A 21087-nucleotide genomic window follows, 5' to 3' on the forward strand; every position below is an offset into this window, starting at 1 on the left:
GCAGCATATTTACTTTTTATGCCTGTTCAGTGTTTTTATTAAGTAAGTTAAGCTCTCCATTAAGTAATAAGGAAGTTAAGCCATCCATTGCCTACCATGTATGCAACATTTATAATTGATGAACCGCGCTCTACACGTTGCACAATATGAAGCAATCTTTAGTATTTAGAGAATAATTATATTGCTTACTCTGCAACTATCATTAGTACACTCGTGTGTTCGAAGTGTGTGTGTCTTGACCCAACCGCCTTCCGTTTCATTTTAGTACGTACTGTTTTCGACTTGGTTGCTGAAAAATAAGGGCATCGTTTCAAAGCTGGGGTAAATTTGCAATCTCATGGTTACCGAGGTGATTTTGCGGGAGTAAATATTGCCTGTTTCTTTCTTCTGTGCAGATTTTGTTTATCTGCACTGCAAATGTCACAGACACAATACCAGAACCACTCAAGGATCGAATGGAGATGATTGAGCTCTCGGGCTACGTCGCAGAAGAAAAGATGGCCATCGCCGAGGTACGTGCTTTCGTAAACCGCTAGAACTTGTCCCAGCAGCACTTGGCATATTGGAAGCAGGCACAGGTATGCCACCCCAGCATTAGCACAGCACTAGCGCAGCATTGCGCATAAACTGCTCCCTGGTGGTCTTTCGTATCTTCATGTTGCGCTGTGACATGCCCAAGTGAGTTTCTATCATTATAACCACCTGGCGCGCTCTTCATGATGTTGGCGACGGCACGAAAAAGATCAGTTTTGCTGATTAGCAGAACAAGAAATTGCAGCTGCAATAGCAAGAAATTTTATGTAATGTTTTGCAAAGTATGGCTATCAGTTTACCCTTCTGGATCAAATCTCGCATAACTCTATGAAATGCTGATGTTGGGAATACGACCATTTCAGGGAGTGAAGTGCTTCTAGAACTGTTCGTTGCTGCAACGCAAAGTAAGAGGCTCATTTTCTGATGCTTCCGAGACAAACCCACAAAAGTACTAGCGACTTGTGTTTTTAAGATCAAAGTTCACAGCTGCTACTCGAGTGGTGCATCCCCCCTCTTTTTTGGCTCTCTTCGTGCTTCTTTGCTCGCCAAAAGACTGTTGGGGCATTTTCTCTGTTTGGGAAGCAGCCGATAGCAGGCCTTGCACGCAGGGCATTATTTTCACATGTGGGCTTTGTCGACAGAGATAGCAGGTTCGTTTCATCTCTGCTTCAACCAGATTCATTCCCAGCACTCACAGGCCTTACTTGTGTGCAGAACGCACGATGTGCAAGGCGAAGTTATCAATTTCGATTTCATACAGACAATGACAGTGACAGCAAAAGTTTAAGAGTGTTCATAAAATTGTCATCGCAATAAAAGTGAGGAAAAGGAAGACAACAGGACAATGCGGGACTCTCCTACTCGCCCCATCTATTGACGTTGTTGGAAAGTGAACATTTCAGTTCTCTGGTCTCACTTGTGCATGTCAGCAATTGTGTTTTGTCTGGGTGAACATTTAAAAAAATTTTTTCTTTGAGGTGTAGTCATGTTTAGCTGTGCAGTACCTTGCTTATCCCAATTTTTCTCTTCGTTCGCATGTTGGTCGTGGTACTTTAGTGATGTAAGCTGTTATAATTTATTTTATGGAGTCTCATTGGGTTTACATTGAAGACAACTTTTATTAGCTTATTTCTTGTCTTCAGTTGTTGCTCATGCCAGCTGCAGTGTTTTATTAATGCGAACTTTTTTGTGTTTGTCTGAGGTCTAGTCAAATGTAACTATCCGAAGTATTGCCTACCTCCTGTTTTGGCTGAGCTATTCCTAAGTCAGCTGTAATGTTTTAATGATGGGAATACACACACACACACACATTATTTCGTGGCAGGTCTGGTCGTTTCATCATTATTAAATGCTTAGTTTTTGTGTCAACCAGAGAGAAAAAGAAAACATTTATTAATGAGGGGCCAGTTTATAAAGGTGTGAGGGTCCCTTAATCCAAGAACCCTCTGGTCTGGACTGCCCATTGGGCCTGTGGAATGAGCCGAATCTGGTATTAACCAGAAATTTAAAGTTTCAGTCAACAATGATGTTTGACCCTATAAATCTGCTCCAAAACTCCCTTGCGTTGTTCTAAAAACCTGTCCTTTTACTGCTCCAATTGTTCTAAAACAGCATTATTCCAGTTCCCTGAGCTGCTCCTGAAAACTGAAGCTTGCCTCCACCCCTTCGACAGATATAGCTGTTGGGATCTAATATATGGCGAAACGGTTGGAACTGAGCCCTTAACACAGTGTTGTTTTCGCAAAAGCCGTTCCTTTTTAAATTTCGTAACATGTACCTATCTTTCATGAGAAAGGAATCAACGCATTATTCACTTATCTGTACAATGTAAGAAGTATTGGTTGCCATAGCTATCATTTACCATGCTGACTAGGCATCTGCATGTTCCTTCTTTCTTTTTTTTTTTTTTTTGAAAATTGAGAAAGTGTCAGATTTTATGTATGGTCCAGTGGAATGACTTGTGTGCTGCTCCACAATCGTTATGTGCTCTACCTGTGCATTCGCTACTGCCATTACCAGAGGCACCAGCTTTCAGGCGGCTGGTGGCACAGTGCCATGTTCCAAAATTTTTGTTACACTCCTGGTGTACTTAAGGATGCGCATAGAAAAAAAAAAACCTTGTAGTGATTGTTGCTTTGACTTCCACTGGTTGAAGTGACTTCAGGATGGGAGGTTTTTACACTTTTCATTGGCTTTACTGCTTGCTAGCCAGCATCATTCTTTTCTTTTATTAGTTTGGAGAACTTTGTGGATGTGAAAATGAACTTGTGTTACTGTGCAGCGTTACTTGATTCCACAAGCAAGGACACATTGTGGCATCGCTGAGAATCAAGTGGATGTGAAGCCAGACTCCTTGCAGCGGCTGATCAAATACTACTGCCGAGAAAGTGGTGTGCGAAACTTGCAAAAGCATATTGAAAAGGTTAGCTATTATTTATTTAACGTTTTATTGTCCTACACTACTGTACATTCATCAGCAGTCTGCTTGTTGAATAAGTCGTCTTCTTTCCATTATAACAAAAGTCACTAGTCTTTTTATTACATATCTAAGCAAAATGTGGCCCCTTAATGACTGCAGTTTGACCTGTGCAAGAGTGCCTTGTTTGTGACCCTTTCTTTGACTACTACTTTGGTGCAGATTCTTCGCAAGGCTGCCTTCAAAATAGTCAGTAAAGAATGTGAGGTCGTGGAAGTTCAGCCTGAAAACCTCAATGAATTTGTTGGGAAACCATTATTTACGCACGATCGAATGTACGAAGAGACCCCACCCGGTGTTGTGATGGGTCTTGCATGGACGGCGATGGGTGAGTTGGGTCATCATTTTCTTGCATATTTTATATTCATGAAGTATGGAGCTTCCCCATAAAGCCATTAGACTGCTTGTCCTCGATATGTGTGACTGGAGTATTTACAGAGAGATACGGATTAACAATAATGTTACAGAAAAATAGCACTGCATAAGAGCATTTTCTTGCTTAGATTTGTTTAACTCATTCAATACACTTATCCTTGTAGTGTGGCTTAGCAGTGCTTAGTGTTAAACCATAACTGGCTTGTAATGGTGATGATATTGCAAGCACATTTAATACACTTCGTCGTTCTCACTTGTACATAGGCATCATCATCCCTATTCTTGTTCTTCGTGTTATCACTGAGGCAGACCTTGTGGAATAAAAGGGTCTGCTGGCGTTGTCTGTTCAGTTGTACTTCCAATACTGTTGTTTTATAAACAATGAATGACGAGCGTACTTTCAGGTATCTGGATTTGCCTCTACTGCTTTCCTACAAATTTTCTTATGCTCTATCTTATGATTATTTGTTTAGAGGTATCTTGTAAGACTTCTCTGCATTTATAGGCATGAGCAGGTGTTCTATAGGCTTACTATTATGGCAGTAAAGCTGAAAGTCGGGTGAGCTGGTTACTATTTATGGTGAAAATCAGCAAGAACAAAAGACTAGGACACAATCCTGTAAACAAACGAGCACTTAGAGTTGAGAGTGAAGCACTTGTTTCTTCCCTACAGTTTATCCTTGTGCTTTGTGCACATTGTTAATTTTGCGATGTGCATATTATGGGGTGCACTGTAGTAATGGCGCGGTTGCACCTTTTCCTGTATGCGCTTACTCTGGTTCTCTCGGCATGCTCGATGCTTGTTATTCCAGGAGGCTCCACGTTATACATAGAGACAGCCGTTCCACGGCCGCTGGAATCCAGTGCGGAGAAGAAGCTGGAGGGCTCTCTGCAGCTGACTGGCCACCTCGGTGACGTGATGAAGGAGAGTGCCAACATCGCCTACTCCTTTGCAAAGGCCTTCCTGTTGCAGCAGGATCCAAAGAATGATTTCCTACAGAAAGCTCACATCCACCTGCATGTGCCCGAGGTGGGGTCATGGAATATGCTGTGTCTCATTATAACTTGGCACCAGAAAGCACAGGCCTGGGCCGATTGGCCAAACTTGGGAGAGGCCTTTGCCCTGCAGTGGACGTAGTCAGGCTGATGATAATGACAACGAATGGGAGTGATTGTGAACAAGGCTCGAAATATTATAAGCCACAACACACTGCTTTCGAAAAGCGTCAGGTGTTTCATGGAGGTGTCACTTAAGCAAAAGTGAATTCATTCCTGGCATGTGGCAGTCCACCTCCCCTGCAGTAGTTACTAAACACGTGGAAACATGTGCTGCTTGAAGAGCAGTGTGCTCAGAGAGTCTGAAAAGTAACAATTCTGCTGTTTCTCTGTTGTTTTTTTTTTTGGGGGGGGGGGGTAGGTGGTAGGGACACTAATAATTCACAAGTTGCCTCCCTGTCACAACAAAGCACACATAGCAAGAATAAGCCCTCAAACAAAAAGGCTAGTCACCCAGCGTGACTTCTAAAAAACTCAAGTTGGTAATGTTTTATTTTTATGCAAACCCAAAGCTTTGCTTTTCTTTTTTATAGACTCAAACCTCGTTATAACGTAACAGGATATAACGAAATAATGGATATAACAAAGCAAGCTCTATTGAGAACCATGCATACTATACCTCGTTTGTAGCAAAGTGAAATTGACCTGTAAATTAATATAATGAACTAAATTAGTCTATCAAACATTCTATCAAAAAAAAACTGTAGTGTGTTAAGTATATCGTTTTCTGCGAAGTTTGATGCTCGTTCGGCATGGCTCTTCTAAACTCTCACGCCGACCTTACAGCCACGCCACGCGCGGGCGAGAGAGCCGTCCTTCTCACACAGCCAACGGGAAGGATTGAGGAAGCGCTCAGCGGGTCAGATGACTGAGAATGGCGCCGCGGTGCAAAGCAATTTCCCTCTCACTTAGGCGCCTTAAAGACGACGGCAACGACACTGCTAAGACTGTGGGCAATGACAGCGTCTCCGCTGCTACTCTCTGCACCAAGAAAGAATACTCTCTGCGACAGCATTTTTTTTTTTCCCTCTCCGCGCGCGGCCTTGAAAGGAAAAGGGTCTCTACGTGCAGAGACAGAAAAGGGCGAAGCGTGGCGCAGGCGCGTCGCAGATCGGCATTTGAGAGAGTGTGTTAAGTATATAGTTTTCTGCTGAGTTTGACGCTCGTTCGGCGCGGCTCTTCCAAGCCCCCGCGTCAACATACATTGGTGTGCGAAAATTTTGCACGTGTGCTGTGAGCAGCTTACTACACTTGTTTTTCCAAACCATTAATAAATTTAATTACAAATATCTCATCAAAGAACTGAAATTCATGAGCCGATGTCAAAATATTGCAACATTGAGTAAGCCCAACCTTCACCTTCTTGTTTTTGAATAAAATAGCATGTGGCTTGCATGTTTTGTACAAACTAGTAGTATTAGTGTTTTTGTAAAAGTGAGTGCACGTGGGCTGTAAACTGTATTTGCTTTGGCGCATAAACCTGATTTATATTGCACCAGCACAGGGCAGAAATCACGTGTATTGAAAAGGCATACATAGCACTTTGTCTCTGCCTTCTATTCATCCACTTCTTTTGAACTGTTCTTGCTTCAAGTAGCTGATTTCTTTTTTTTTATGTTAACACACTGATGCCTGTTTCAACGCGACAGGGTGCAGTGCCCAAGGATGGTCCCAGTGCGGGCATCACTATGGTAACTGCAATGCTCTCGCTAGCATTGAATAGGCCTGTAAAGCCAGGCGTGGCTATGACTGGAGAGGTGTCACTCACCGGGAAGGTACTCCCAGTAGGAGGTATCAAGGAGAAGACGATAGCGGTAAGTGGCTTTGTGCTTCCTTGGTAACTAGATTTTACACATATGTGCTTTGGTGCATGCAGGTAGTATGTTCGCTTCTAGCATTGTCTCTATGATGTAAAATATGCTGCTGCAATGACAGACAAAAGAGTAAATTTTCTCTGTACTTAATGTTCATGTGTTTGTTGTGCTCACTACTGCTTGTGCTGCCAGCAGCTGTGTGGCATTTACCAGTGTACACTAAGCAATCTGTGCAGCATAGGCATTGCTTGACGATAGTTATAGCGCGAGAACAAAACGACGACACAGAGACGAGAAGGACACGAAGGACACGAGCGCTCGCGTCCTTCTTGTCTTTGTGTCGTCGTTTTGTTCTCGCGCTATAGCTATCGTCATGCCATACCAACTAGCCCAAGCTGCCAGACTTCTATAGGCATTGCTGCCATGGCTATGACGTCACTGTGTCTGTAGTTAGTGTGCAAGAAAAAATGAGCTGAGCACCATCACACACATGTATGGTTTTACCCAGCTACAATAATACCTTCATAATTCCAAAACTAGTGTAGTTGTTGGAAAGCGAAATATTCAAGTATGGCTTAACTCTTTCGTTACCACGCCTATTCAAATCGATCACTGCTGATTGACGCATTTGAATCATAGATTTTGGCATGTTAAATTCATTTGTCGTGAACCCACCACTTTTTGGTAGTTAGTCCAGCCACTCAAATTTCAGAACCAATTTGAATTTGCCCGTTTTGGCAACATAGTGATTCTTGACAGACCTTTGCACGAACCAATGTGCGTGTAGAGTTGGAAAAGTGCACTACCGGTGGTTGGCGAAATTCACAGAAGTGCGTGCCCCCTGTGATTATGGTACAGTAACATTGAAGTTCTGTATTGAAAAGAACCTTTGCAAGCCAAATATCGAATTAAAATGTCAGCTTCGCAATTTGACTATGTTAAGCAGTAATAATAGCCAAAAATTTTTACCATATATTCAATGGAAAACTATTCCTAGGAGTCAGGAAAAATTATTTGCGAATGTCCGCCGCGTGTTTACAGTGTTGAGGTGGCCTTCTATGAGTTTCCAGCAGCTTTGTTTTTGCTTGCATCGTTATATCAGACACAGGGTCGCATCTAGTGTCACTAGTCACTCCTATGATGTCTTCGTCACGTGCTCATGGGTGCGCATCAGCGCTGAAAAAGACATGTGCTGCTCGAAACTGTTTTGCAACCCCACCTGGATTGAGTGACGACAAGCTTAGCATTCAAGGATGACAGCACCTCAACTTCATGTTTTACGGTGGCGATGTTTTGTGTCAGCCTGATACATCAACCGCCGTTCATTGGTTTGTTTTGTTTGCATCCTCAAGTTGTTTCCTTTGTCGCAAGTGCGTATAACGTCTGACTATGGGCACAATCTTATAGCTACTCTGGTTACGTGTGTGGCCTACACTTCGCTGGGGTGCAGTGTGCTGGTGCTGGCTGCAGAGCTTCTCCTAACAACAAGAACACCCCCGGAGCACATCTTGGCCCTGACTATGGAGCAGTGCTGAAAATTTTGGAAATGCACATGATATTGTCCTTTTTTTAATACCATATGCGCGAAAATGCAAAAAAAATATGCTTGGATGCACATATTGAAACGCCAACCTATGCGGTGTACGGTGGCTCATGGAAAGAGGTGACGCTAGATCAAATAGGGAAGTTCATTGGACATCTCATTTATAGAGGGATTATTCACATCACCGATATCCATCTACCTCTATTGGAACACCAGGAGATTCTTATCCCAAGAAAAATTTACTGAGAAAAAGTGTACAACTACACTTCTGTCTTACAAAAAAACATGCGATGCTTCACCGCATGGCACGAGCAACAAAGCAGCACTTATATTTTGCCATAAAGTTTTTTTTCTTGTTACTATTGTTCTCACCATGCTGTTAAACTTGCATTTCAACTGCATTTTTCTTTTTATTTCACATGTCTTTATTTTTTATTCTTTATTCAATGATTACCCCGCTTAGCCCGAAGGCGCTGCAGCAGGGGGGTTACAATGTCGAGAAAAACACATCTTCATCAATACAGCACACTTGTTGATTTGATAAGTGATTCCATTCTCTAATGGAACGAATAAAAAACGAATTAGCATACAAATTAGATCTGGTATGTCATAGATTTTTTCTGTCTAAATGTACCTCATGTAGGGTTTGTGAGATTGAAGACATAGTAAGAAATTACTTTATTAGGAATGGAATTGACATTTTTCATTGAATATTTGGTAAAAAGAGGGAATAAAAATTATGCTGCTCTGTGATTTCTTGTAGTCAAGAATCATGGTAAAGTTGGATTTTATTTGCACATTGCCTGACAGCTTGTATCATTAGTGTTTTTATGCTTGAAACCTGCTAAAAATCTGTGCAGGTGGCTTGCGACGCTGCACCTATGCAGCTTAGCCCTCGTTGTTCTTACCTCAAAGTGATGAAGGAAAGGTGTCCTTTACATTGACTTCAGAAAAATTTACTGGCTAAATTAGCTTGAAATGTTACCATGACTAGAACATTGGCAAGCCGAATAGGATGCAAGGATGAAGTATAGGTAAAGATGCTGCTATAAGACTAAACACACCTACTTGTGTTTGACACTTTTACAGCATTTTCTATGGTAAATTTAATTTTATTTTTTGCCATTAAAAGCGAGGTCTTATGTTTCATTAAAAGTTTTGTTAAAGCAATTCAGCCCGACAAACTTCAAAAACATTCAATGTCCCAAAAGAGTAGAAGTATTGGAAAATGTAGTATTATCAAGAAAACTGCATTGACACCATCAGTTTTTGGGTTAGGACAGCAAAGTTTCCATTTTTTTTTTTTCTTAATTGGTGGCCAGCATTTTTTCGGATTTTATGCAGATGCAGCGCCAATGTCAAAAAGCTTACTTGAAAAAAAGAAAAAAGAACACCCAGAAAACAGCATTAACTCTTGTTTCCTTTCTGTTGTTTGTAAAGGCCAAAAGAGTTGGTGTGACGTGCCTCATCCTTCCAGAGGAGAACAAGAAAGACTACGCTGAACTGCAGAGTTACATCACAGAAGGCCTGGAAGTCCACTTCGTTGACCACTATTCGAAAGTGTTCGATTTCATATTGAAAGACTGAGGGTGTTATTAGATTTGTATATGGTAGTTCGTTGAAGTCATCTTTTCATAAGCACGGCATGAAAATAGCGCATTACGTACGAGTTTGCCTTATGCATAATTCGCTCATAGATTGACAAGCTGTTCAGGGCCTGTTACCAAATAAATGGACTTGCTTCGTTTTAGGCCTCTTGCCATTTGCTCTTTATGATGTTGCCCTCTACATGCAGACACTCAAACACATTCTTCAAAGTGATGATGTTTGTTTATTAGCAGGCTCAGTTGGGACACTTCAGCAGAAAATCAACAAGCATGGAGATACATTGAATTGCACAGATGTAATTTACTTTGTTTTATTTTGGTTACAATGTTACGCATTTCAGCAAGATGGTAAACATGTGTAGTTTACAGAACTGTGGTTCTCGATAAAAATGCGATCAAGCATTTGCAGCTTCTTAAGTGTGCTTGGCAGAAACCATTGGCACAGTTGAAGGGATGAGAACATACACAATGACAAGAAAGGAACTGCAGTGGTTGTTTACGAAGACGCTGTACACTATTGCAACAACACTGACGTGCACAAAGCTTATGTAGTACTGTTCATTGGGGTGCGACTATTGCTGTGTGCAATTTTTACGTATATATACATTATCTGATTAGCATACTGATTCCTTCTAGGTAGATCATTTCTGAGAAATCGCCAAGTATGCTTCCAAGCAATGCCTTCAATGCAGCAGTTTTTCAAAGCACTGCTGGTTTCGGCTCATCATGTGCAGGGTAGTCGAAACATCAAAGAAATAAAAACATATTCTTTGCGAGCAGAATTTTTTTTATTTGTCACTGCTGTGTTGCTGAATTGTGAGAAGTTAATGTCACTTCAGATGTTTCATGTAGATGTGGGTGCAAAAAAAAATAACACAAAAGTCTTGAACTTTTTCTTTTCCACAAAAAAACAGGGGAGGTTATCAGTTTTCTTCTTATGCACTTATTTTTAAACATTGGTCAGCCTTGAAAGCATTATATTTAAGCACATCAATGCATGTGGTATTGTAGTTCTATACAGAATTCCTGTTAGGCAGTAAGTTTTCTGTTTTTGTTTCACTCTCTCACTTTTCTTTTTTTTTTATGTCTAAGAAGCATTTGCTATGGCACAAATTTTTCAGCTGTATGCAAATTAGTGCTCTGCAGCATTCTTTAATATAGGGCCGTACTTGCATATTTGAAAATTATGCAGGTAGAAAAAGTTTATGGTTTACCTAACAGTGCAGTGTAATTTTGTCTATGCTACACTGAGCACCTTGTTTTAGAAGCTTTTAAGTGGCTAGTACATAGCCATAATATGTTAGTTACCTATAAGAGGTTGTTGAGATCTGGTATCTTTTTAATATTGATATTTTTAGCACAAAAAACTGTTTTTGTGGAGTCGTCTCGATGAAAGCTTGTACCCCAGGTCTCGTGAAAATGCAAGGCATGAAACGCTGCACTTGGGCATGGTTTCTCCTAGGAAGCATCCTTGTTATAGTTCACAACATAAAAGACACTGCAACGTGTAATTATCGCGATGCCTTGTAGCTAAGAAAGCTGTGGTCAGTGAGCAATGTTTTAAAGACAGCATTACCTGTGCTACTGCAAGAGGCCACATTTTGCAACAAGTTCTTTTCTTGATTCATCACTTTGCCTTCCAGGTTTGTCGAGTGAAGTTTTTGCCAGCTGTACCCACTCAATGCGACCGATGATAAAAATAAAAACATCACAATACATGACTGAAGGATCACTAATACATTTCAAACTAGGTGAATTCACGCAGAAAACCTAAGTCTGCTGGAACTGTCGTCGTACATCAAAGTCAAAGCACACTCATTGTCGATGCAGTTATTGATGATGTACATTGAAAACAATGATGGAAAAAAAATTGTCTGGTCCACTATACCACATCCAAGCATACTCAAGGTGAAGTTTACGCTGTACCAAAATCTTTTTTGCAGAAGTGGATTTCGTTTATCGCTATACACAAGTCAACAGGCTTAGCAAGAGAAACGCAGGTTATTTATATATCAGCGTAGTGCAGACACTCAAGCACCTGTTTTTTTATTGCAAAAGGTGCAAACTATATAGCACAGCATTTATAGCATTTCTGTCCCGCGAGCAGCAGCCTTGTCTAACGAAAGCATGTTCACCGACTGTGCAGTAACCTTGGGTTTGGTTTTCAAATAAGGTTGACATCTATTTTTTCGTAAGCTGCCCTACTTTCACTGCAAGCACCCTGTTGGCACAGTCAGAGCACAGCAGACTTTCTACAAAATGTTAGAAGTCATGCTATAAGTGACAGGCCCCGAACTAAATGTGGTTGTCATCCTTTGGGTCTAAGCCCAAGGATTCGCTGTCGCACTTCATGTCCGACTTGGCACATCGGCACTTGGCAACACTGGCAGTGTCGCAGAAGTGTGGTGCCTCACTGTGGTGCATCTTTGGCTATGTCCATCTCCAATTCCATTGATGCTACGCTCACAGCGAAGACCCACGAGCTGGGTGAGCAGAAGCAAAAAGACGATGACGACCGATGGGGATGCGAAGCCATAATATGTATACGTATGTGACGCTGATTAATTGAGGCACTATGCTCTCCACTGTTTTCCGACTCGTTGCTGCACCTTGGTCATTAAAGCATGGCACTTCACTAGAGTGTCCCAGGCAGTCCGCATTGGAAGCATGTTTCGCTGTACAGAGCCTCAATGGGAACCACAGGATGCTCCTTCTGTTTGTCGAGATGGGTGAGGGTCAACCTGCAAATGTGCAATAGAATATGGAATCAAGACTTTCTTGGAGAGTCTTGCAGCACCTTTCACATTTTGAGGGACTACTACAAAGGATGTGGACTGGGAGACACTGGCTAAAAAGCATGCCAACGATGAATTCCAAGGTTTTCATTGAGCGTTTTTAATGTTACACTAAGAGGTTAAAAATCACCAAATGGTGGAAATTTCTGCAAGCCTTCACTATGGCATTTCTCATAATCATATCGTGGTTTTGTGAAATAAAACTCCAGATATTGTAATGTTATGCAAAGAGAGCCTGATGGTTGCTACTAGTGCTTAACTGTTGAAATGAAGATTATTAAATTTCGGACCTTTTTTGTTTCTTTCATTGATGATGTTATCAGTGAAGCAACAATACTATGAGAGGAAAGGAATGAAATATTCTCACAAGACCTCCCAAGATGCCCACATAATGTTTTGCTCGACTGCTTTGAGAGCAGTTGCGAGCACTTTCTTGATATGGCTCAAACAGTGCATTCTGTCACGGATATGAAAGGGCCACCGGTATGCATATGCCAAGACAATATCCTGACACCCAAATTCAAGCAATGTTAAGTCATTAATAATATGTTATTCATAACTTCTGTGTTAGAACACTGGAGAAGGCCTGCAGTACTGTTATTGAAATACTGTTAGGCTCCGTATGAGTTTGCATAACTACATGTATTTCGAGCCAAGTCTGACTTCATGATGAGCTGTCATTTTTCACAGAATTCACCCTATCTTACAAGCCCTCCAACATTGTTGAAGGTTCACAATATAAGTACACAATTTTACTCCGCAAATTTCGTGTTTCAAGGTCGAGGGATTACATTCATTTATAGTGAGGCAGACTATCCAGTTTAAACACTTAGTTCATGTTACCATTAGCATGTGACACTAAGGTATATTCACTACCTGTCTTTCAAATGTAAGGTAAAATGTAGACTTCATTCAATGACTGGTTACGTCAAGATCTCAATGTAATTGTTACCAATAACATTTATTACACATCTTATGTGTTCTACAACATGCTGCTCAGGTATGCGCAAATTTAAGCTAGGAAAGAAGGCCGTGATGTGCCATGGTTTTTGAACCAGTAGATAAAATTTACCGTATTTATTTGCATGCAACCACAATGAAGATTTCGATTGTTGGTTCTGGTATATTCATGCACATGCACACTAACCATTAGTATAGATTTCACTCAACTACATCTAAAGGTACTGTTGTTCGTCTTTCATCCTAGAAAACGTAATAGAGCCATGACATACTGTGCTTGGTTAACTTGTTTTTCTGAATACAGAAATCTGTATCAGAATGAAGATCTTCAGTGACATCACCCATTCACTGTTATACTTCTGGCGATAGTTCCAAATCAGGTTTGCAATGTTATGAATGCACCGAAATCAATTACACTTTTTATACTATTTGCCATCTACAAAAGCAGTTTCCCTTGAAGACGAACTTTCTTATAATTACATTTATGAATCTAGCTGAGTCATGAAGGCATGCACATGCAACTGGTATTTCTCAAAACATGCGTGCAAGAAGGTATTTGTGGGGTTACTTTAAGAAAATGGTTGCAGGAAGCAAGCAACAGAGACAGAAGCATTGTGTAGTACCTTTCCCCCTTTTTATTTTTTCAAGTAGTGTACTGCCGTGCACGAAGTGGACACACAATGCGCAACACAGTGGGTAACTAGTTTCCTCGCCTCACCTAAATGGTGTGGGATATAGGGTAACAGAGTGAGGTAACGGCATTATTAAGAGCAAGCACCACAATCTCAAACTCTTTAAAAAAAAAAAGAGAGAAGCATGCATAAAGCAGCCTTATGAGGCATATTAGCAGTGCGCTATCAATGCCTTAAGAAGCTTGTATGTAACTGCCCAGTCAAAACTTTTTGAGTTAAAAATGTCAGTTTAAAGTTCAATCATAGTAATAAATTATAGAAGGAAAGCGTGGTGAAAAAAGGAGGTTGTTTACAGCTTCCTTTAACCAAAGTGTGCATTTTTCTATAAAGACTCAAAAGGTTTCCAGTGAGGCTTGTGAGCAGGCTTGCTGTAATGCCATGGTGATTACAGGTGATACTCAAAGCAAGGCCAGGTTAACATGGATAGAAGACAGCCTATGTCTGTCGTGGTTCTCTTTCTGGTGCTTTCTCAACTTGACTCTACTTACTGCGTAAAAATGGAATTCTAATTTCTTGCAGTTAACCCGGGCTTCTGTGAAGACTGCATCCTATTCTCTTTATTGGCTTCACAGTTTACGCAAAATCTGGGGAATATGTATCCATCTTCAAACGCGGACACTGGACGAAAAATGTAAAGTACACGGCCCAACGACACAATGTCATTTTTGTCCAGCGTCTGTGTTAATAATGCGCACTTTTGAAGGTGAACCAACACGAACTTGCCCACCTTATAGCTCTTCGCATATGTATCACAAAACAGAAGTACTAAAAGTATGCCACTACAGTTTGTTGATGGGTGGTAAATTTTGCTCGGTAAAGCTCACTAACCTAACATTGAGCTATAAAAATTCTGTTACTGTGAAGCCACCTGAGGGCTGTTGTAAAGTTGAACCCCTTTATAAGAGGCATGCTCTGGGCAGCAGTCCTTGTCTTTTATAAGAGATGTCTCTTATAAACAGGGTACCTCTTATTCATTTTGTTATCAACCCGTATTTTACTGTAGGCCGACTGGCGTCTCTTATACCCATTTGTCTCTTAGATCAGTGTCTCTTATAAAGGGGTTTGACTGTAATAGCTATGCAGCATTGCAAACTACCACATGACACTACAGTGACAGTTTAATCTAAACTAGTTTTGATAACTACATAGGATGACATGTTTCATTCTTGCAAACTTGCTAATACCTCAGAATACGCCGGAGGTGGGTGGTACAAGTAGTCTTGTACATAGGCATACATCGGTGTGAACCGTGTGTCTCCATGCATCTCTCCATCTTCGTCGTCGCCAATGTCTACTGAGCCTTCTATGCATTCGGCATAGGTAGGTGGAGCTGCAACAAACAAAAAGAGCTCACTGTTCATCGTGCACGTCACTACCCCTGACACATAGAAAAAAAGAGATGGTAGACTTGGGAAACTTTGTATAATAGCGACACAACTTTCACTGAACTATTGCAATACTTATATGCTTTCAGTTGCCTGTAGTTAAATTACATGCTTTGAAATATTTAACCTGCGTATCACACTTTCATGCTTTTGTTAAAGAATCACCAGAGCAATTCTTTAAAAGCAGGTTATTCGTGCTCGGCCAGACTGCTGGCCGTATTATGACTTCTAGCAGCAACCTGCACACTTGAAATTTTCATGTGCATGTAACGGCCATGTAGCGGTGGTCCCTGTATACTCTAAATATCAAGACTCTTCAACTTATCATCCTCCCAGGAAAGTATAGAATGTGCAAACATGTCATACAGCACTAAGAGAGGGCTGAGCGATTCTCTATTAACCCCCTAATAAACATGCAAACCCAAACCAAAGGTTTCCTGCATGTTGCCCCAAAAATACCCCACATTTTCTCAAGATGTGAGCAACATGTGAGATCAGCTTTTTTTTTTTTCTGAGAAACGAACAACAGGCATATGGTGTTTTCGAGCACTTCTAGTAGTTGCACGAACGACGCTGCTGAGAAAAAAAAATTGTCATACTAAGTGCTTCGGTAAAGAGTAACATGTTGAATCGTCTGAATTTGAGCACTTCCTTTGTAAAATAAACAGAGAAGAAACTTTCTGAACAAGAACTTAATTACTTGTGATTAAAAATTTGCAGCTCTCATTTTATAGCCACAGGTGCCCCAACACCACATAATGATGAGTACGAGGAACAGTTTATACTGACACAAGCTCTAAACTTATTAAAGTGCATTAACTCACTTCATCGGATACGAAGCACGAAACTTGTTAAGGTTTCCAAACAGTTTCATAATACGTGAATGCAATCAGGTAAGAGAGCAACCCCTGTCAAGAAATACTTGATTGCTTCACTGTCATTATTTTTCAGCCGTGAGCAGTAACACACTGTACAGTAGACACTTGACAAATGGAAATCTCTTAAACAGAATTGCTGCTTAGATGAACGAACTGCACCTAATATGATTGATCTCGCACCTGTATTTTGCAACCTTGTTGATCTCTCAGTAAATAGAACTTCTGTTACATGGAACATATTTTCTTTGTCCCTTCACGTTCCGTTTAATGAGTCTACTGTATTAGCAGTAAGCTACCTATTATAACTCAGGTATGAGAATCTTTGGCACAATATGCCAATATTTATGAATTGTGGCATTTTCTTGAGGCAACATGTATTCCTCACGTTCAGCGGGCAGAGCATCATCGGTGTCGGCTTCCGAGTATGGAGGAGCAGCTGGGTAGAAATGAATCTGTGGCTGGCTGGGCAGACCCAGCGTGCGGTAGTGTGGAGGTCGAGACCTCAACGGCACTGTTCCAATCACAATAGGAAGGTCCACAAACAGATTGTAAGCTCCAGGAATCTGCAAGGTGATCTGGAAAGCAAATTCATTTCGCTTTGGTAAGTGCCCATGTCTCGCAATACTGGGTTGGGTTGCTCAGACCGTTCATGCATCAATACCAAAAATTTTGAACAGGCATGCCCAGTAGACATTGAAATGAGTGCATTCATTTCTAGATTCATTGTAGCACCTAATTTTTATATACTAGTCTCTATGCATAGCAGTAGCGCACTCAAAAATTTTTAAAGGGGAGGGGTCAGTTATATTTTATGTATGTTTGTGTGTGTTTTATATGTGTGCTTGTATATATACACATTAAAAATTGAAAATTCTCACGCAATAGAGTGGGAAGGGGGTCTGAAACCCTACTCCCACTGGCAACATTTTGCTGCCCGGCAGAGTTTTGGGCAAGTTGATAATTCATAACTTCGATCTAACTGCACGACGAAAAAAGAAAACAGCATGGGCAACAAAAAAGAAGGGTATTTGGCACTGGGTGTGTTTTCTCTGTTGTTTGTACGTCTTTTCTCGTCATACAGTTGTACTGAAGTTATAATCATGAACTTGCCTAAAATTCTGCTGTCATTACTGTATAGTGTCACGAAACACCCCGGGGCAGCAAAACAAAAATGGCAGTGGTTTAGTTGGTTGAAATATGCACGAACTGCTTTCTGCATATTGGCATGTGTATTTGATTACTTTTTTTTTGTTGTGACCGGGTTTCTGTGGCTGAAACTTGTGAGCGTACTATTATTAACTCAGCACAGGCAACCCTTGATTGTATTGAAACCTTCTCAGGTATTTGAAAATGTTCTAATCTGATTGCATGCATGCATCACACGAATAGCACTAAAGAATAATGGCAATATGAAGCAATATGAATGATGATGGACGCATAAAGATGAGATGTTTCAATGGAAGTTCAAATTCACGAGGACTGATGACCATTCTCATCATTATCGTGGTATTGCGAGTGTTTAGGCGTTGTTATGAAAAGTTCCTGCTTTACGGGTTTGATTTCAGCATTTCATGCCATGTTGAATGCAAGATTGCATAGCTGATTCCAATCACCACAAGTCAGAGCTATAGTGTTGTAGTAACAACAAATTTTTTCAACGGTGACCAACCACAATGAAAGCTGTGGTACCCAAAGGGGTGTTCACAGGAGGGATAAATCAGCGGGGGAGTAGCGGGGATTGCGGATCACTTATTGACAAAGGCGTACGTCAAGCATCAGCGAGTACACGCACCCTCCCCGCGCATCTTCGAGGGAGACAGAGACCTTTTGACTGAAAGGACAACCTATCCCCCCCTCCCGCGGTGGGGGATATAGCGGAGTTTTGCGCATGTGTTTGACCACATTGTTGCACTTGCTCCGGCTGATAGCGGGAATGCAGGTAGTTTCGTGGTCAGCAGGTGGTGAAACCACTGGTGAGAGTAGACAGATATGTGGGGTTTAACGTCCCTAAACTGCCTGTCGTGCAGACATCTCGCCGGTTCGCTCCGTCGCTCTTTTGCGTTCAGGGGGAAAAGCACCGAGTACAAAGTGTATTATAGATCACAACATGAGTTGTAATGAGGCTGCGAATGGCACACAAGCGAGCATCGCAGCACGTTTGCTCATAATCAGCACAAACGTTTCGCTTTCCCAGCTCGTCTATCTGATGGCAGCGGCGGTGCCGCTCGGCGCGTCCAAAATCGGCGATCGCCTCCCTCTCGCTGGCGGCCGTTGCGCAAGCGCGAGCCGCCGTAGCGTGTTGCTCATGTTTTCTTCCGCCATATTGGCCAGGTTTTTGAACAGTGGCTGTTGCGACAGACGCTAGTAATTTGAAGCACTATCATGCTATTCTAGTTCAGCAGTAAGTGTACAAGCTTCCCGACTTCTCTCGGTGCGTAAGAATGCTCAGTCAACGGGGTCATAGGTGCGAAACACCGAGTAAGTCAGACGTCATTTGTTACTAAAACTTGGTTGAAGGGATGCGCACTTCCTCATACGGCAGTGTTGTTAGCGCTCAGCTATCGCGCAGTACCAATATTATGGTCTTGTCCTTTTGATGTGCCTTTGGCGTCGTTAGTTGCCTGGTTTCTCAAAGGAAAAAAAAGAAGATATTCCTCGCCAACACACTGGTTCCTGAATACCAATCTCGAAGGTGATATGTTGATTGATATGTCGGCTTTAACGTCCCAAAATCACTAGATGATTATGAGAGACGCCGTAGTGGAGGGCTCCGGAAATTTCGACTACCTGTGGTTCTTAAACATGCACCCAAACCTGAGCACACGGGACTAAAGCATTTTCGCCTCCGACGAAAATGCAGCCGCCGCAGCCGGGATTCGATCCCGCGACCTGTGGGTCAGCAGCCGAGAACCTTAGCCACTAGACCATCGCGGCGGGGCAACCAAGAAGGCGATAGCGTTACTGCTCCGTACAGGAGCAGAGTTGCGCATATAGGTCCACCATTATGTTCAACGGCTAGGCAGCGAAGCCACTCGTCGCGCGCGCAGGAGAAAAACACGGTGCGATGTTCCGGCACGGGCGGCGTGCCGCAGACTTATTCACGCGCGCTGAGCAAGATTACACTGGTATAACTGTCAGTTCAAGCGTAAGCGTTGCTGCACGATAAAGAGTTTGCTTTTCTAGATTATGTTCCGAGATAATATTTCTTCTTCTTTTACCATGTGTTCTCGATGTGCCACGGGTGTACTTTTTTGCCTGCACACGCATGCGTTATTTTTTTGATTGCCTGTTTATATACTCTTCCCTTTCTAATAAACAGTTTAGTTGCGAGAAAGCGCTTGTCCTCTCTTCCATTCTGTTTATTTGTGCGCTTTAACTGACAGTTATACCATGCATTATCCAACTAGCCCAACTTTCGATTCTGTTGCAAGATTACACAGTTGCTGTGAGGCGGTGTATTGCTATAGGTAGCGAAAATGCTTTAAGCTCGTGAGCTTAGATTTAGGTCCAAGTGAAAGAACCCCAAGTGGTCAAAGTTTCTGGGTTGCTATTCTGGACACTGTCTGATTCCGATATATTGTTGTCAAATTTCGTAATGGCGGCATTTTAAGCCAATCAGAGAGGTCCTAGCAGCTCACTTGGCCAATTAGCATTGATCAATGGTAGAATCTGACAACATGGCGGAGTTCGACAATGTCCAGAATATCGCCCCCGGAACTCTCCACTACGGCGCTTCTGATAATGATGTCACAGATTCGGGACGTGGACGAATGGAGCAGACTGCAACTCGAATGGTCAAACTGTTTATTTGGGCTGAACTTGAGGTCACGTAAAAGGAAAGTCACATTACAGCAAGACACCGGCACTGATAGCGGCGAGCATGCAGAGCGTCGGCCGTCGATCAACTGACAAGCGGCGAAGCACGTCGGCATTTATACACTTGGCGTCGAACATTCTAGCGTTATCGCTAGCGGCCGCGTAGGTTCCAGAATAATCTGTAATGTCGGCGAAGTGGGCGTAATCTTGGCAAAAGGATCTACTATAATCGTGAACCTTCTAGAACAATGAGGGGGGGGGGGGGGGAGTGATTCTTAAAAGAGGGAAAAGAAGAAAAAAGTGAGCCCCGTAACTGTCTCTCAGGGGGAGGACACCTCAACAGTAGCTCACGAGAGATGGGGGTAGGGAGGGATTAAAAGGATAGGGAGGAATTAAAGGTATAGAGATATAGAGATGCGCAGAGACGGGTAGACCACATAAGGAGAAGATAGGAAAGATGGACACGGCCGCAGGAGTCCGAGGACGGGGCACCACTCAGCGAGAGCTCTTGTTAGCATCAGGAGATCAGTCAGTCAGTCAATGAACTTTATTTACAAATTGTCCTGAGGAGCCGATTCCCCTCAAGAGGGAGGGTCGGCTGCGGGCCGCACCCACGTGGGGACAGGAAGAGCGAGCCCCTCCATCAGGAGATGGCGTAGGGCAAGCCAGTCGGCCGGAGCTGCGCTGTCGTCGGAGATCGCGGGGGCACAGCCGGTCGGCACGAAATCCAGCGAGCGAGTCAGAACAATGAGGCGCAGTTTGCGCTGAGCATTCCAGACAGGCTTTGTGGCCGAAAACCGAATGAAACATATTAGTAAATAAATTTGGGACGTTAAACTCTATAGTTAATTAATTTATGTGAAAATGATTAAAAAGGTAACTCTTTCGTATTAACACCACTGCGTGGCTTTTACACCATGCATACGATGCACAATGTTTCTGCAATAACAATTTTGTGATTGCCTGGTTCATTTTGAACCGTACTAGTTGGCGCCATCTGTAAAGAAAGTAATGAAGTATACGTACAAAGAGCCGCTAATGGCGGTCACGATGAAACTGAAGTCGGCGCGGGCGCCGTGCTATCGTGCATGTAATGAAGTGTGGTATTGGGCTAGTTGGTAATCCATTATTAAACTTCTCAGCGCGAAAGCTTCCG

General features: G+C 42.3%; 2 protein-coding genes across 3 annotated transcripts in view; one reads left to right on the forward strand and one right to left on the reverse strand.

The window, feature by feature from the left end:
* LOC119187116 (lon protease homolog, mitochondrial) overlaps positions 1–9548 on the forward strand; it is a 28515-nt gene extending 18967 nt beyond the window's left edge. Inside the window, exons 16-21 of the mRNA XM_037435365.2 lie at positions 396–512; positions 2816–2956; positions 3173–3338; positions 4198–4415; positions 6091–6255; positions 9239–9548. Of these exons, the coding sequence (XP_037291262.2) occupies positions 396–512; positions 2816–2956; positions 3173–3338; positions 4198–4415; positions 6091–6255; positions 9239–9385 (954 nt within the window). The 3' untranslated portion in view covers positions 9386–9548. The remainder of the gene's footprint in view (positions 1–395; positions 513–2815; positions 2957–3172; positions 3339–4197; positions 4416–6090; positions 6256–9238) is intronic.
* A 1889-nt stretch (positions 9549–11437) lies between these two features.
* The window catches only part of LOC119164764 (arrestin domain-containing protein 3), a 114414-nt gene continuing 104764 nt past the window's right edge, over positions 11438–21087 (reverse strand). For both annotated transcript variants that reach the window (XM_075894106.1, XM_075894108.1), the window contains exons 6-8: positions 16501–16690; positions 15037–15182; positions 11438–12146 (exon numbers count right to left, since the gene is read on the reverse strand). In XM_075894106.1, the coding sequence (XP_075750221.1) occupies positions 12093–12146; positions 15037–15182; positions 16501–16690 (390 nt within the window). In that variant the 3' untranslated portion in view covers positions 11438–12092. The remainder of the gene's footprint in view (positions 12147–15036; positions 15183–16500; positions 16691–21087) is intronic.

This window comes from Rhipicephalus microplus, chromosome 1 (genome assembly GCF_043290135.1).
Source record: "Rhipicephalus microplus isolate Deutch F79 chromosome 1, USDA_Rmic, whole genome shotgun sequence".
NCBI classification, from domain to species: Eukaryota; Metazoa; Arthropoda; class Arachnida; order Ixodida; family Ixodidae; genus Rhipicephalus; species Rhipicephalus microplus.